The sequence below is a fragment of the Malurus melanocephalus genome, unplaced genomic scaffold (genome assembly GCF_030028575.1).
Source record: "Malurus melanocephalus ecotype Western Australia unplaced genomic scaffold, MMel_1.1 scaffold_58, whole genome shotgun sequence".
NCBI lineage: Eukaryota > Metazoa > Chordata > Aves > Passeriformes > Maluridae > Malurus > Malurus melanocephalus.
Window position 1 is genome coordinate 981,030 of NW_026623290.1, and position 17,441 is coordinate 998,470.

At 41.7% G+C, this 17,441-nt stretch overlaps 1 protein-coding gene across 1 annotated transcript in view; it reads left to right on the plus strand.

Annotated features, from left to right (window-relative positions):
- The window catches only part of AGBL1 (AGBL carboxypeptidase 1), a 291,262-nt gene that overhangs the window by 100,143 nt on the left and 173,678 nt on the right, over positions 1–17,441 (plus strand). Inside the window, exons 15-17 of the mRNA XM_057365794.1 lie at positions 1,603–1,690; positions 7,600–7,744; positions 11,026–11,179. Of these exons, the coding sequence (XP_057221777.1) occupies positions 1,603–1,690; positions 7,600–7,744; positions 11,026–11,179 (387 nt within the window). The remainder of the gene's footprint in view (positions 1–1,602; positions 1,691–7,599; positions 7,745–11,025; positions 11,180–17,441) is intronic.

The window sequence follows — 17,441 nt, forward strand, 5'->3', positions numbered from 1 at the left end:
ACTTGTCACTGGTGTGTGTGAAACTGGCTGGATGGGTGATTACAATCAATTACAAAGCATTTACTCTTTAACCCCAAAGGCTGAAGTTCAAGTATTCACAGAGATCCCAACTGAAAACGATTTTTTTGTTTTGTCATCTCATACTGTTTACCTGAATTACCAAATAATTTGGTGTGGTGAGCCTGGCAGAAGCCTGAACATGAAGGATTTTGATATCCTGTTTTAAACCACAACACAACCCTTGGTGTAGCCCCCAGAATCTTCACAGCCAGAGATTCAGACCAGCATTGGTGGAAGGGTGTTTGTTATCTGCTGGTCTGGCTGTTGTCAGCATTTATAATCTCATTTTGTGCACCTGAAGTTGTACATGACTCAATGTTCAAGCGTGCCATGAAAAATATATTTGGAAGAGAAATGTGAAAATACCATCTGGAGTAAGGAGGGAGGCTAAGGCACAGCTCATTTTTGGGCTATTGAACCATTCCCYTGGGGGTTCCTTCTGGGCAGAGAAGCTCCAGCTCTCCTGGCTGTGCTGTGTGAGGYTCTCTGCCCCTTCCAGCATGTGCAGAACATTTACACAGAGCAGGGGCAGAGATGCTGTTGGTTTGTCACTCTCCCTCTGCACTTTCCTGGGCTAATGCCCGCACTCTGAGAAGGAAAAGCYTCTGGTTGTGATGTAGTGCCAAAATGCCCTGGGTGGCAATTTTTACAGCTCACGGTTACTTGTCTGGCTTGATTTTTTTTTTTTCCCTTTTGCTCTTGGTTAGATGGCAGTGTTTGACTTTAAAATCAGCAAAAAGGATATTTAATGAAATAACTGTGGCCAGGAGCAGAGCTAGATAGGAGGTGCAGCCTCCACCTCTCTCCTTCCCCCTTTTTCACTAACTTACTACCATGGGAAATTATGGGATTTCATCAGAACCCTGATTTCAGTTTGTTTTCTAAAACTGAACATTTCCACAGGGGAAGTAGAAAGGAGAAACTGATTTTTTTTTTTTTTTATTAAAATGAGATGGGAGACTGTATCAACCATTGCTCTCAGACAGTTTCATGTGTGAGTCCTTTGGACTCAGAAAGAAGGGCAGGAGCTGGCATTTGGGATGTTTGTGACAAACAGATGTTATTTAGGGCTAATAGTAAGTTTAAAACCTTCTCCCAGTTTTGCTTGCTATTTTCTGAAGGCAAGGTGCTGGATGCACCACAGATCTCTGATGCTGTGGTAGGATTAAGAGTTCAATAATAGTGCAGCCAAGCATAAAATATTGGACTAACCAAATTACTGATCCTGTTGATGCCTTGATTCATAYTATTTTCTTTCCCTTCCTCTGTTTGTAAACAAAATGGTTTGCAGAGGCCAGAAGAATAATTTATTTTTTAATAAACTCCATTCARCTCATTTCTTTCTGAGGGGCTTTTTGCCCAGTTTTGGCTGTCTGAGAACAAAACACAGGGCTTTGGGAATGCATTCACTGTGCATAAACTATCAGCAGAGAGAGCACTGATGAAATAATGATGTTTCTTGAGCCTTTTGCTTCCCAATCCTGTGTTTTCCAGCTGTGTCACCTGAATCTGTGTTTTTGTTTTTTGTTTTTTTTTCTGCAGGAATGCAGCTGGTCCTGTACTCTGTCAGGGAAGCTCTCCAGGGMAGGCCACGCTGGATTCGGGCCGGCCAGGAGATCTGCTACTACAAGTAAGTGCATTTTTGGGGAATAATCTGTCACTCCAGTTCACTCCCTCGACATCAGGAACTTCTCACCACATATTTCAGATGTCCCTAAATTAGYGCTGGCTCAATTTGTTATTTCCTTCCACCTTCAGCAAACAGCTACAAGGGAGAGCTCACTATTGGATAAATACTGGGGAGAAACAGGGAATGTGCACAATTCACATCCCCAGGAGGAAGGAGAAGGGAATAAGGATTAMTCAAACCTCTGTGATTCAGCCAGGAATAGAAGGAAGCTTAGCCAAAGTAGTGTAGGTGCCTTTTTTCCCCTGTCTGGGAAGAAAAGAGCTGGATCATTGTTTTCCTGTTGCACACAGTGATTTTTGTAGGAGTTGAGGAGCTAAAGGAAGGGTTGGATGTACAACAGCTGTGTAAAGGAATCCTGACAAGCTCAGTGCTGACATTTGTGCAAATTCCCTGTTTCAGGCTGGTTTTGCAGTGTGCCAGAGCCTCAGAAGAAAATTCCAAGTTGTCCCAGTTTCTGTAGTAATTTTATTTGGGGGGTGGTCAGGATAGAGTGGGGAGGAGCTGAAGGCACAGAATATCCTCTCTCACCCTGGCATTTGACCACAGCAATTTGAGGAGCTGTTTTATTCTATTTCAAAAACACTTTGCTAACCTTCAAGCTCCTGATCTTAACCTTTCCTACTTCAAACCTCACACACCATGGTGCACTCTCTTCCCTTTTTTACAATCCATGACTGCTCTGAGGATGAGCTGCTGGTTTTTCAYGCTGAAAACCACTGCAGTGGCTTYCCCTGTCATTAACAAGGCAGCTATTGTGCAGTGATTAAACAGCAGCTGACTTCCAAGATTAAGCCATGATTGTGCAATTAAGCCTGTAATCAGATTCTTGTTCAGAATATATGAGAGAATGGCTTTATTGATTTGGAATATTCTGTGTTTTCTAGCTGTACATTGAATTATATGTCAACATAATCATCTAGGGTAACTACTTGTTGTGTCTCRTTTATTGTGTGTTCCTGGTTCTTGCATATTTTTGTACACAAAAATCTGCATGCACACACATARATACATTTTCACCTCTGCTGAAACTCTCTAATGTTTTTATATCAGTGATTGTCAAAGAGATTCCCAATCATGAGAAGTTGTAGAGGGRTAGGAATGTGAAAATAGTGTGTTTGGGGCTGCTCAGGCTTTGTTTCAGGAGAGGAGGAGATTGCTGCAGCAATATCCCCCTGCCAGTATTTTGAGGAAAGAGCTCACTTYAGTTCCATTCACCCTGGTCTCAGGTATCCTAAGGTAGGGCTGCACAATTTGAAGGGATCATCATGTGATTTGGTTTATTAATAACTGCTGGTGAAAAAAAAAGATATTAATAAATATGGGAAAATAATGATATACTTTCAAACATCCAGAGGAACCCAAGGATGCCCTTCACTGCTTTTGCAGCAGGGCCTTTGCTGAGAGACACCTCTGAGGTGAAGGACAGGGGAGCAAAAGCTCCTTGGTGAGGTGCAGACTGACTGATCTTCCACATTCATCTTCCCTGGAGATGGGGCAGTTCACTCAAAAAGATGAATGTTGTGGCACAGCTGTGTCACTGTGTACCTTCCTCACACATCTCACTAGAGTTTTTATGTTATGGAGAATATTAGCAGAGCTCTTGTCAAAAAGGAGCTGAGTGACACTTCTGYTCTATTTTATTGCCTCTCTGTGGAGTGACAGGATACACCCATGATAAACAGTTGCAGTTACARTAAGATCATCTAATTCTCTCGCTGTCTTGGCAGCTTTTATGCACTGAATAATATTCCTTTCTGGCAAATTATTTAGGGAACAATGGCAGCTGAGTGTTGAATTGGTGACAATGTGTTTGTGCCTTTGGTTTGGTGGCTCATTCTGAGCACATTATCTAACCTCCAGCTTTTTCAGACAATAGTCAGTTCAGATAGTAATGAGGTACAMGGAGCGTTTTGTTCTCACATCACCACTAAAAACCTGGCTGTTTAGTGATCATAACAATGTCAGAACTGGGTCTTCTCTTTTCAGCATCTTTATAATCACATTAGAGGAAATAAACATCACAGCATTAGCAGGTCACCTCTCAGCTCTGATGATTTCTGTGGGAGGGTGAGATCAGTCTGGCTCTGAGAACTCCTGGCCTTTGCAGCAAAACTCAACACCTTAATGGCAAAATGGCTGRGGGGATATTCTGCTTCAGCTGGGATTCTGCCTGGAATCTTGGCAACAAAAATACCTCATCACGGATTTGGCCCTTGACAAGGAAGTCGTGTTGTGCATTTTCCACTTTCCAGTGTGGCAGACCCCAAGATAACAGCCATGCCCAGTAAAWTGTCAAATTCTGCTTTTTGTGGCATGAACCAGAGTGTTACTGAAGCATCTTGCACTTCATTGCCACAYTTTGAGATGTAAGGAGATCAAGATTTGGAAAATGAGGACACCAAACTCCAGGTGGGAAGTATTTTGGACCAAGGGAATGCATGAGGAGATTAGAAGCGATAAAGAGTTTACTTTCCATTTGAACTGTGAAGTGGCCTGGGATATTTATACTTTCTTTGGCCATTTTAAGCTGAAAATGCCATATTCCATCCCCTGGCAGTGCTTTCTACCATATAAATGCTGCAGATAAGAAATCTAAAGACCAAATGGCCAAGGGCTTTTGTTCCTGAATTGCTCAGTGCTTTTGAATTCCTCAGTTACAACTTTCCTGCCTGCATCTTTGTCCAAGTTGCTTCACCTGTGTCTGTTTCCCCACCTACAAAGGGTGGAAAATTAGAGTCACTTATCTGCCACCCAAAGAATGGAACAGATAAATGGGAAGCATGTTTTAATTAGATAGTGTTTGCAAAGATCTTTTAAGCTCGAGAAATTATCTTGCAGGGTAAAAGATAAGTAGTATTATAATTATTATTAATTAACTSTTCATCACTGCTATGCTGGAAATACAATGCCTGTGCATTTTTTTTCTGAAGGAGAGCAGCAAGCACAAGTGATTTCACTACTGAAGGGCACAGTACATACAGCTTGCATGTTCATTGAGAAAACTGCACTTTGGTCTCTTTTTCTTCCTTTCCAATAAGCAGGGTGTTAGTTTCTAGAAAGCATGAGAGACTTTTAACATGTTTTTGAAAGAGGAGACAAGATAGTAGGGACCAGATGTTGCCAGGGTCTTTTTTTCCTTTCCTCTCCCTTGCTTTTTACTTTAGGCTCCACGCTGATATGGTAGGGTGTTGTGATGAAAAAGTGGTGAGGAGCTAAAAAACATCAATCTGGTGGAGGAAAAAGGAAGCAATAGAGCTATTTTGGCTTGACAGCAGTAGGAGGAGAGGGAGGCACAGAGGAAAAATGTTATTTTTTTTTAAGTTTCTTTTAAAAATATTCAGAGCTACTGCTTTGTGTGATGGATTGTGAGGAGACCAGATTACATGCAGTAAAAGTACATGATCATTTACACTGCTTACACACAGGGGGTTTTTCTTTTTAATGCCTGAGTGAAGAATGCTGAAGCCTCCCAGAGCCACCTGTAARCTTCCTGTCACTCCCACGTAGTTTGCTATAGACTGAAGCAGTTCAAGAAGTGATTCAGATGTGGATCTGTCTGTTCTGGGTGGGTGGTTTGGTGGAACAGCAGAGATGCTCAGAGCAAGGATGGGATGTGCTCAGAGCAGGGCAGTGAGAGCATCCCCACCCTGGGGATTGTGTGTTTGAGCAGGCAGGAGTGAACAGCTCTGACCACCAGAGAGGATCAAGGTCAGTCTCCTGCTGCAAAACTGCCAAACCCCTGGGTTAAGTGGCCATTTGAGGCAAAAGACACTTTTGGCAGCTGAATTACAGACTATAGAGGGAGAAGACTGCTCTGGAGTATCAGGGACAGGAGGGAATAATGTCTGTGTGAGGTATTTGGGCAGGATCTGCCTGCAAAGACCTGCTTCCTCCACACCTCTAACTGCAAATGTGAATCTGGAGGGGAGGACTTGGAAGAACTCAGCCCTTTGTGACCACTCTTTATGAATAAGGTGATGCTGAGTGTAACAGAGGCTGTGGAGATGAGCATTTCCCTTCTGCACTATGTAGGAAATGGCTCTTAATTATCCTTCACTGTCAAAATTAAGAGGAAATATATTAAATATCATTGTTCTGACTTCAAAAAAATACCAGACTTTAACCCTTGATCTGCTGAAATACACATATAAATGCTAAGTGCATGTTTCTGTATTTGGGGGTTTATTTTATTTTATTTTTTCTCTGAGTCTCTTTGTCCAATATTAAGGTGCTTTATTTTCAAAGGAAATGTTGGGGTAAAGGGCTCAGCTGAGAGTAAAATCACTGGGTTTTGGGGTTGCCAGAGTGACTCAGTATTCCTGCACCATCTATTGATCCAGTCGGTATCACTCRCCCCACGTGTTCCTAACTATTGAATTCAAGTGAAAACCTTGCAGCGTTGTATTGTGTCTCCCTTATGAAAAAGAGCTGATTATTTTAGAGAAATTGACAAGAATAATTATCTTTTCTCTCCACCCCTTTGAATAAAAATGAACAGCAGCAAAATAAACTAGTATTGTGAAATTCAGGAGCTGAAATCGCATCTTTTGGTTGCCTCTTCTATTTTGCATTTTAATGCAACATTGATGATAACATTTGTCAAAGAAACCTCACAGTCCTTCAGAATCAGAAGGTTTGGCAACAGCATAATTGGTKCAGTGTGGGAAAAATATTGTTTGAAATGTACTTATGGATGCAATTTGCTCTGAGGCTTCTCCCTAAAGTGCATGATTTGTCACTTCATCTCTGCTGAAAGAAAACTTTCCTACTCAGCCTGAAGTCCTCTCTTCATCAGAGTAAGTTTCCTGCAAGAGATCAGGTCCYGACAGCAGCCTGAGAAGCTCGTTTATGATTTTGTGCTTTTACTGAAGGCAGTGTCAAGGATTTGTGTGTGCCCTTGTGCCCTGCCAGTGCTGACCAGAGATTTGCTATATTGAGATTTCAGCTCCATCACTGTTCTGTCCCCACTGCTGTGCCCCTGCTTTTCTACACCATCTGATATGGATTCTGACCCAGAACTGACCTTTGCTTGCCCCAGACCTGTCTCCTGCTGGTCTGGATGTGGGGTTGAACCCCCCATCTGCTGTCCCCAGGCATGTCCTGATCAGGTGCTGGGGGAGATGATCCTGCCTCGAGTGTTCCCTGCTCTTCAGACTTCCATATCCAGCTCATTCCCCATTTTTTTAGGGAACAGCTGGTCCTCACTGCTGCCTGAGAGGCTCAAGTCTTCAAAACAGATATAAAGATTTAAAGAGGAATTTTTGGCCAAATGTGTATGAAGTCACTTTATTCGTGTCCACTCTCTACCCAAATCCACTGTCCGCTCCTTCCTACTCAGCAAAGTCCTTTGATGGTATCTGAAATATTTTTATGTATATTCTATTTRTTATTTATTTTTATTGCTGAACTATTGCCTTTCTTCCAGTTGTAGAACTGAACAGTTGGTTTAGTGGGGCATTCTTATTTTCTAAACCTTCAGGCTTTTTTGCAGAATATTTTCTCATGGCATTGTTGAGGGCTGTGAATAGRAACCTGCATCCTTGAGCAAGATAAYGTGGATATCTGAAGAAATACAGCAGTGCTAGCTGAATGCATAGTTTATAAACATGTCTGGACTCTGCTATATGAGCTTCTAYTAGCTGACTGTTTCTTTATTTTCATTTTCACAGAACGAAGCTGGAATGGTTGTTRTTTTCCTGGGGGAGCAGCACAGGAYTGGCACTGCCCTGCAGTTCTGCTCCCTGCTGGGCTCTGTCCTGGTGTTTGGGTGCTGATTTTCCCCATGGCTGCTTCAAACACACATCTAGGAGCAAAAAGAATTTACTTCCCTCCTCTTTCTGTCCTTCCAGGAACCACTACCGCTGCCGTGCAGCTGCAGGAGGGGGTGTGAGGGGAAGGTTCTACTACACCCTGACCTTCAGCATCAAGTTCCCTCACCAGGATGATGTCTGCTACCTGGCCTACCACTACCCCTACACCTACTCCACGATGATGGTAATGCTGGCATGTCCACCTAAATTAGATAATGGCCCTGACAGGGTGGAGCTGCTTGGGTGTGGGTAGATTTGGAGGTGACATCGAGGGTTGTTTTCATCCCTCCTCATCCCTGGAAGGGTTCAAGACCAGGTGGGAYGGGACCTGGGATAGTGKAAGGGGTCCCTGTCCATGGCAGGGGGGTGCAATGAGATGATCCTTAAGGTCTCTTCCCACTGAAATCRTTCTATGATCACAATTGCCTTCTTTACAGTGCAGCTCCTGCCARCTCTAAAGCCCAGGATGTCGTAGGGGAAAAGAAATTTCTCTGTGGGATAAGCTAAGTACAAACCAWTAGTGCTTACACCAGCCATAATACAGAGCAAAAGTGTCTCTATTCACTCAGGGCTGCAGGATCCTCCTCCTGAAGGGCTGGGAAGCAGAGCTGAACCCAAGGACAGCTCAGATGTGCTCTGATCCCCTTCCTGACAGAGGGTAACAGCTCAGCTCCCAGATTGCACCCAGCATTGCCAGGCTGCTGGACCTCAGCTGATTCTTTACYAGTTCTTTCCTCAGAGTCAGTAGGAAYTTGTGGCACTGCCACCAGTGCTGTYGGTATGGAAATTAAAAGAATACAAYTCCAAAGCACAAATTTAATCATTGAGTTGTACCAAGTTTGTTCGCTGGGGATGGGTTTGTGTTCCACAGCCTTTTCTGGCCCAGAAAATTCCCAGAGAATTTTCTGGGAAATGCATCCAATGTGCTTTCTCTATAATTGGAGAGACCAGGGTCTGAAAGGATGGTAGGATAAGAAAAGGGAAATGAATAGTTCTGGGAGTAGCTTTGCTTTGTTGCTAAAGAAGAGAAAGATATTACTGCAAATGAAAGCACACAGTTCTGGTGGGTCATTTTCCCTTCCTTCTCGCCTCAGTTTCCATCATCAAGAAAGTCTCTTGTTTTGCATCCCRTTCAGGGAAACTGCTTCCAGCTCCAGGGAGAAGGTCTGTCAARCCTTCAGTCCAAAACACATCTGTCWGCTCATTTCTCATCACTACCTCAGCAGCTATTCCTGAAATTCCATGGGGAACTGTGGATTGCTCCACTGGGGGGTTGGACCTTTAGCCCACAGATCTACAATCTGCAGGGCAAGAAACAAATGCAATATTGAAGGATTGGTTGGAGTTATTCACCACCATACTTTTTCACATAAATGCAATGCCTTATTATTATTTTACTGTTATTGATTTCCATCTTCTGCTGGCACAAAGCAAGAGAGATTTGGAGAGTTTGTGTGCTCTGGGAATCACTGAATATCTCACCTGCTCCTGAATGAATAGAATAGAGATGAAAAAGGTGTTATTCCTCTGCTTACATGACCTGGTCTTTAAATATTTCACTGTCTCTTCAAATAAAATGCTCATTGAAGTTAAAGAGAATTTTGCCCCAGGAAAAGTTTAAATGAAATCAGACCCAATAGGGACSATAAAGTTTGGTAAGTGGGAATTATGGGTGGCAAAGATTGATAGATTATCATGTCCAGCTCTAGCCAAAGCAAAATCGTTACTTCTAATAATTCTGAAAGACTTCTTTGCTCGGGCTAATTTAAAATGTCAAGTGATGCACTATACACATTTTCATTTTGCTTTTATTTTCACAGTAAATAAACTAAATCAGGTTTGTGCATCAGTTTGATTGCATTTTAAAGTATTTGTCCACTGGTGGAGTGTGTTGGTTTTACATATCAATAATAAATTAAATGTGATTACGARCCCAGGGGCTCAATTAAATACATAGTGCTTTGGGGAAGAAGATAAACTTGTATATGAAGTTAGTAATTTGAAAATGTTTTTAAATATCATATATATTTAATGGTTATAGGCATATTTGGARGAAATATTGCAGAATCCTATTTGAACTGGATGCACTCTGCAGTTCATTACTTCTTGYCCATTAGTAATTACATTTCTTTTATGAACAGTAATTTATCTATTTTTACATCACAGTATTAATTGTTTTGATATCTAGCTGAAATCTCTGTGGTAGCTATACCCAATTAAGTTTCAGTGAGTACCAGGAACATAAGTAAAAGGCGATATTGAGTTCTCTGTATCTATGTGAGATTGTTAGATGCATCTAATAATTGAATTTACTTTATAGAGCTGTATTTTAATTGTTTTACAACGCAGCTGACTGTAAATTTCAGTTCTGTGTTTACTTGGCTCTTTTGGAGGCTGGGAAAGCAGTCTGAAACACGGTGAGCTGCAAGGCTTGAGAACAGGAATGTGCTGTCCCATAAATGTTGATTGATTCCCAAAGACAAACCATTACCGTGCAATTGAGGGAATCAATTAATTATTATTGGGATAAACGTGCTCACAGCCCCTATTCCCACCCCCTGGGAGACAACTGGTGTTCCACAGCACCCAGTGCCACCCCTCAAGTGTTGGTGGCATTACTCACACTCCTCCTGGTGCTTGTAATGGCAGTGTAAACAGCGAGCAGCTCTTCATCTGCTGTGTGGGTGACAAACCGCTCCGTGTCTAATGAGCCCATCGTCATTTGTTCCAAAAAGCCTTTCTTCTCAGCTGCCAGTTCTTTTTCTCAAATTTCTCCAGAAGCTGTTGGACTTAAGAATTGTTTAAAGCTGTCATAAACTTTGGGGGTGGGGAGAAAAAAAAATCCTCTCTTTTTAAAATAACTTCTTGGAAAGACACTCTCCAAATTTCCCACTGTACTGACTGTACAAAATGTTGTTTCGATATAAACTTTTTGGCTGCCTCTGATGTGGAGTTGTCACTGAGTTTACTGGCATGTGCTTGACAGCTAAGCAATCAGTGCTGTAAATGCTCAAAAATGGTGAGTTTTCTCACGTTTGTACGCAACTCCTATTAAAATATAAAGAGTAAATGCTTCTCTTTTGGATTTTCTGTATGCACAGAAATTTCATTATGCTAATAAAAGCACCTAGGAACTGTTCAGGCAAAATCATAGAATAGTTTGGGCTGGAAGGGACATTTTAGGTCTAGTCCAACTCCTCTGCATCAAAAAGGGATGTCCTCAAATAGACCATGATATAAGAATAAATAATTCTGTGCAGCTTCAGTGAACTGGGATGCATTGTGAATGGCTTGTGCACATTTGTGGGATGGAAGAGGTGGTGATATCAACTGGCAGAAGAGAGGAGCTGGGAATTTAGTAAGATATGGAATTAGTATCAATAACARTATACAGCTACTGGAATAAAATCAGGTTTTATAGACCCTTAACTCCTTTATAAATCTGCTTCCCTGCTTCTTTTTCAGTCCCATCTTGATATCCTGGAACGAAACAGGAACCCCAAGAAGGTTTACTGGAGGCAGCAGACACTCTGCCAGACTCTAGGAGGAAATCCATGCCCGTTGCTCACCATCACTGCCATGCCAGAGTCTAAAAACAGAGCTGACCTGGAGCAATTCTGTGAGTAGCCCAATGAAGCATTAAAAAAGATGCTGCTGAGTCGTGCTCRCGTCAGCAGTGCCAGTGACAACCTCTTTGGTGAAATTGTTTTTCTTGTCTTTCTCATTCTGGGAAAAAGAAGTRTAAATATGAGAAATAGCCAATTATGATGCTTTTTTAAAATTACAGGTTAGCATGGAGGAGGGAGGTGAACTGATACTATTTTGTACTTCTAATTTCTCTTCAGTGACGTGAAACATCTGAAAAGTTCAAAATCAAATATCTCCTACAGCAAAAATCTGTGAAATAATGAATTCAATAAGATTTTTTAAAAAAAATAATTTGGTGTTTCACGGTACCTGTTGAAATGATTTATGTATTTTGAGATTTTGCATTTGAAAGAAAAACAAAAAAACAAAAAAAACCCCGAAGATAACTCATTCCTAGCTGGACCAGGATTGAAGCATTCTGGTGAAATTCCATCTCCTCTGGTGTGCCCAGTAGATCCATCTGGACACAGCAGAGCTCTTTGCATTCTGTCTGRGACCATACTGACAATGTACTGTTTAACAGCAAATATTATAATTGCTGGTTTATATCTAGAGCTGGTTGTTTTTCATTGTGAGAGCCACAGATTTACRCCTTCAGTGGCCTTGATCAACAAGATCAAGATAGGCACATTTCTGTAGCCCAGCAGCAAGGGATGAGAAGATCCTGATTAGGATCACATTGGGTTAATTTTGATTTTGGAGCCTAAATCATTAGCTACATGTATGTAGGTTGAATTCTTTTTCTCAAATCAAGAACAAGGTATACACTAAATTTTCATTTTTTTTCATCTCTTTGCACATAACACAGGTTGAAACCTTTAAGAGATTGTGAATATTAAATTGTCTTAAGATCTTTTTGGATATTAAATGGATAGTTTTCATTACCTTGCTTAGATACTAGGCTAGAAGCATCCCCAGAGGGATTGTGTGACATGAACCACAGTTCTCAGTGCAGACTTCTCTTTCTAAACCAAAAAGGGAGCTCAAATATGAGAATTAATGAAAATTATTTCGATCTTTTTTGGTCCAGGCTAAGAGCAGAGTGACTGCAGCTATGCTGACATTACAGTGTAATCATCCAGAGCTCATACCTTTTTACTGTAATAACTTTATTACAAATTCAGCTTTTTCCCTGGATTAGTAAAATTTTGTCATGGACAAGCCTTTCTAGGTTGAAATACTGAAGTAAAATAGCCAAGTACAGGCTACATGGGAAGTTACACYGTGTATGCACAGGCACAGCTTTAATTGTGGCTGCCCATGCCTGGCTTGAAGAGAAAATTCCTGCCCTTGAGCACTTTTATTCCATAATAATGATGACACAGTGCAGAAAGCCCTTGGGTGGGAGTTGAGGAAGGGGAGTTGGGTTATCTAAAGCAGCCTTTGGCACATGATCACCTGGGTAAATGTCATCTGCTGGCATCTCCTGGCAGGTCTCAAGGGGGAAACTGAAAACAAGTTGGAATATTTTATTTGAGGAGTGGAAGAGGCGTGTGGTGAACAAGTTTTTCTGCCCATGTGAGAAGCCCTTTCCAGTGGTGCTGCAAAGCAAAAGCTGAGCTGATGTTTGGGTTTATCTAAGCAAGGACTTGGAGTGAGTCAGTCACACCATGAAACAATGTCCTAAAGATTGGACTTCTGCTCTTTTGACTTTGAAAGGTGTGTTTTGTCATAGGAAAGAAAAAAAAGAAAAATTTGAAGGAAGTAGTGTGATATAAATGTAGCAATGTTGGGAGGCACGGCTGTTTTCTGGAGCACTGTATTCTTAGAGTATTTCAGACTGCTTCTTGCAGTGTTAGAAAAGAGCCTGGCAGATTTTCAAAGGTCATTAACCTGTCAGTAAAGACAAGGCTTGGCTCGCTTATTCAGCACAGGTTTGCTGAAGGATTCATAAAACATCTAAGAACAATTTGGACAGATAATTCTTCCAAACGCTTCAGACTGTGTAATGCACTGCATCTGGGTTCAAATCCCAATTAGATGTCTTAAGTCCTCTTTATTTTCAATGGAAATTAATATCTCCTGGTTTGTGGCAAATTGTGAAGCCAGTGGGAGCTTGTAGCTGTCCCTGAAATGCTGTGAAATCCTCCGAAGCCTTGCACTACAATGAGATTGCAGGAGTCCTACATCTCTCCATAAACCCATGGAACTCAATCAAAACAAAACAAGTWGAACCCCCAATTGTCCAGCTAAAAAAAAAATCCTTTTGGGGGACAGACATTGTCAAGGCAACACAGTTTCACTCAAGTTTTCAAGACTGTAAAAGTAAACACTAACACTCTTAAGTGATGAAAATATTTATTGTTTTATCAAGTGGAAGAACACCAAGGCAGCACACCATGTTTTATGCTGTGGGGATGCCTCTAGGCAAATCTGAATAATCACGTATGTGCTTATTTTGTTTGAGTAGCTTGGATAATTATGGCTTTTGGGGATGCACTTGGTTTAATTTGTGCTGCTTTGTGTGGCTTTGATCAGCAGTTACTTCTCAGTTTCCTCATTTTGTATGACATACCCATCTTTCTSTGAAGTGTTTTGGCTGATGGAAGGACCTGTTTGTCAATGTTTTTCCATGCTAAAAACATAACTCAAAAGCAACAACTTGGAGCTAAATATGAGGAGACCAAAGGGTGGAGAATTTCCCTCATTGCTTTGTACAGTCTCCATGAGTGGATATTTCAGCTTGGGAAGGAACGTGGAGCTCCAGCACTAAGGAACTTGGCACATGGATAGTGAAAAAATCCCATTTTTTTCTTTCTGGTTCTGTCCAATTCATAGTTTTTTATGAACTAGAGTAATTTTGATTTCCTATCAAATTTATTTCTCCTTTGCACATGTGTCAATCTGTACCTTGAGAGTTTCTTTTCAACAATGCCAGTGRCACAAATCTCACCTGGACTTTGTGATCACTGAAATAGTCTAATTCCTTCTCAAGTACAGACACATGGGGATAAGGAAACATCAGATGAGGAGGCATTGGGTGGGTGAGAGTGCTGGGAAGGCAGCAGGAGCAGCCTGGTAGGAGTGCAGTGGGAGGGAGTTTTTGTGTGTTGGTGGTGCTGATGGAGTGGGAGAGGCACAGGGAGAGTGAGGGCATGGCACYCTCTGTGTCAGCTGTGCTTTATTTCCCTTCCTCAACTCTTTCAGATTGCTCTTGTCAGGCTTTTGATTAATGTGGTCCTAGGGTGGTTAAATTTGTCTGAGTTAAATTTATTARCGTGCACCTTGTTAATAGGAAGCACAAGCCATGCTGCAGGGAAGAAAAATGGGCTGCTTCTWTCCTTCATTATGCCTTGTTTGTGTGAGGCTTTGATATTCACTTTAGACTCCATTCCCCTTCTCTCTTTATATCTGCCCTTTATGTGATGGTGGTGTAATGAATAATTTTTAATAAATGTTCCATTCTGAAATTGATATGAGGAAAGAAAGAAGTGAGCTGRCAACTCTTTGGCTTCCTGTGCTTTGACTCTCAGCCATGCAAYACTCAGTTACAAACAGCACATCCTCCATCCATGCCTGTGGGTTCCTGGGGCTGGTCAGTGCTCCCTGCTGGGCTTTGCAGCTCCATRGGCTTGATCAAATAGAAATTGAGAGCGTCTCTCTTGCTGTTTTGTGTGCCTGTTTAATTTTAAACTTGCCCTTCCTATCACATGAAGACTGAGCATTGAGCTAGCAGGGTTGTCTTTAATACTTATTCTATCTACAATATCCTCCATGGTCCTATGATAAAGGTAAAACTATTCTAACTGTGTGTGTTTGATTTTATTTCTGACTACTTTAGGTCTGCCTGATGAGAATTAAAGGGATTTTTGAAGGGGAAGCAATTCCCAACATCTTTCAGAGCATCCCCAAATGAGTGAAGGAACAAGAAGAGCTTCCAAACCTTGGTGCCAGCTCCCAGCTTGATGAATKAATAGGTGTTTGTTTGCAGAGCTCTGATTTTCTTCAGTTTGCCACAGACACAGAGCCCAGTGAAGGCAGTGTTAGCAGCGTGCATGTGTACTCAGTAAGAGTTTACAAACTCTTCATTCACAGCATTATTTATGCATGTGTGCAGTGTGTAACTCTACCAAACTCCCTGGCAGACAGCTGAGCAGACCCTCCAAGCAGTGGGATCCTGTTGTGACAGAGCAAATGGACAGATTAACTCTTCAARGAAGTGTCAGGAAAATATCTAAACACTGGCAACGATAAAATTGTATTCTCGTTAMATAAAGGACACTGATACGTTGCTAATGTTAACAGAGTGGTGCAGTTAAAACCACCAGAAGCAGAAGAATTGATCAGACAAGAACAGTGAATGCTCTGTGCTGCTGTGTGAGTGTTTTTCAGGMGGTGTTTCCTGGCTGTGCCCTGAGTTGGGGTGGATTTTTCACCTTCAGTTCCAGGAGGGAAGGGCAGGACAGCTCTGAGCTGTGATGGAGTGGAGGTGCCCTTCTGGTTGTGCTAACACAGAGCAGTGACTCAAACAGCCCCAAAGGAATTGCAAAACTCCCTGCATGGCTGACTGTACTGCTGTCATCCCCATTAATAATGGTGATTATTCAGTGTGTTCTGCCTATTCTGCTGTCAACACACCTGATGAGTGTCCTTTTAGCAGTGTGTGGCTTTATGGAGCTGAGTTGTGGGGTTAAAAGTTAATCCAAAATGTCCCAGATAATTAGCAGCAGAGGTGAGGGAAATTAGACCGAAATGACACTGGCAAATGGATTTACATCTGTAATACCTGTCACTTTGAGCTGCTCTTCTGTCATCACATGTCCTCTTTATGCATGGCTGAGGAAACCATTATGAATATTGTCAAAAAAAAAAAGATAATGACACCTGCTTATCTTAAATGTAGTCTTCTGGGGATTTGAAGCACTTTTTTTTTTTTTGGTCTAAGCATGTTTTAAAAGATGGATAGAGTAATGTTTTTGGGATTGATACGGTAGGATGCTCCTGCCTTTTGAATCTGCAGCTGCTCCTGGAGCTGGAATGAGGGATAAAGTGAGACTAATGAGGTGTCTTTACCTGGTCTCATCTTAAGCCCACAGAATCAAAAAGGCACAGTTGCTGGGAAAAAAAATATTCTAATATTTCTCAATTTCCTTCTATAAGCTATTTAGATGGTTGTTTTGCAACTTGGATGCTTTCTAAGGAAGAAACAAGCCCTTTACCTTTAAATACAAATTGCAGCAAAGAGCAATTCCTGAGCAAAGAGCAGCAGAGGATGTGAATTGCAGGGGCCACTTATGCAGGATACTGGGAAATAATGATCATGTGGAAAATGTACACAGTTTAATTAAGCACATTGATTAAATCAATATGACTCAAACAGCTTAGTGCTCCAATCAGCTTAATCTCATTAAATGTAATTCAGGCCTCGATAATTGATTAATAATGCATTATAGTTTATGAATTATTGACTCCGAGTTATTATAACTGTGCCTGCTCCCTGCGTGGCAACCAGAGTTGCATGTTAATTATGAAAAGCTCAGGCTCTCTTCTCTTGAATAACTTTTTCAAACCTGGAGATGTCATATGTCCTGGTGAATCAGGGATCAAATTAGTTCAACAACCTCATCGGTGTTAGCCCGCCCAAAGGAAGTTGCACTCCTTAAAGGAAACTCTCATCTAATAATGCTGAAATGAGGAGGTAGAATGACCTGCTTGGCTTGGTAATGATCTTCTCAGCAGGCAGAAGGGCTGCCTGTAGCAATTCATCTGGAATGCTAACCTGGTGTTGTTGTGGCTGGAAGCAGCTCACACCAGCAATCCCATCTGCTGTTCCACAGCCCAGCCCTGCTGAGGGTTTGGGGTCTGCCAAATGAGGACCAGTGCATCTCCCCAGAACTGTCTGGCTGCTGTGGAAAGGCTTTTATGATGGCATTTCCACAGTGCAGATGTCATACAGGAGGAAGGAACCATTGCTGCTGTTGATGACAATCTTAGGAGAGAAACCAAGAACTGAGGAAAGCCTTTGCTCCTGGGGTCTGCCCCATTAGATGGCATTTCCACTGACTGTGAACAGAAGATGTCCTCTCAGACAGACTGTTTTTGTAGCTGTTGAGATACTTTACGTGGACCAAATTGCAATMTTATGCAGAAAGCATCCACCAGCATTTCATTTCCATGAAGTATTCCATTTACAGACCTGTTCTGCTTTCTCCTTTCATCATTTCTCTATCTCTTCTCCTTATTTGTGATTACAACTAAAAGTGAACAGATTTTCCTGTGTATAGAAATTGATT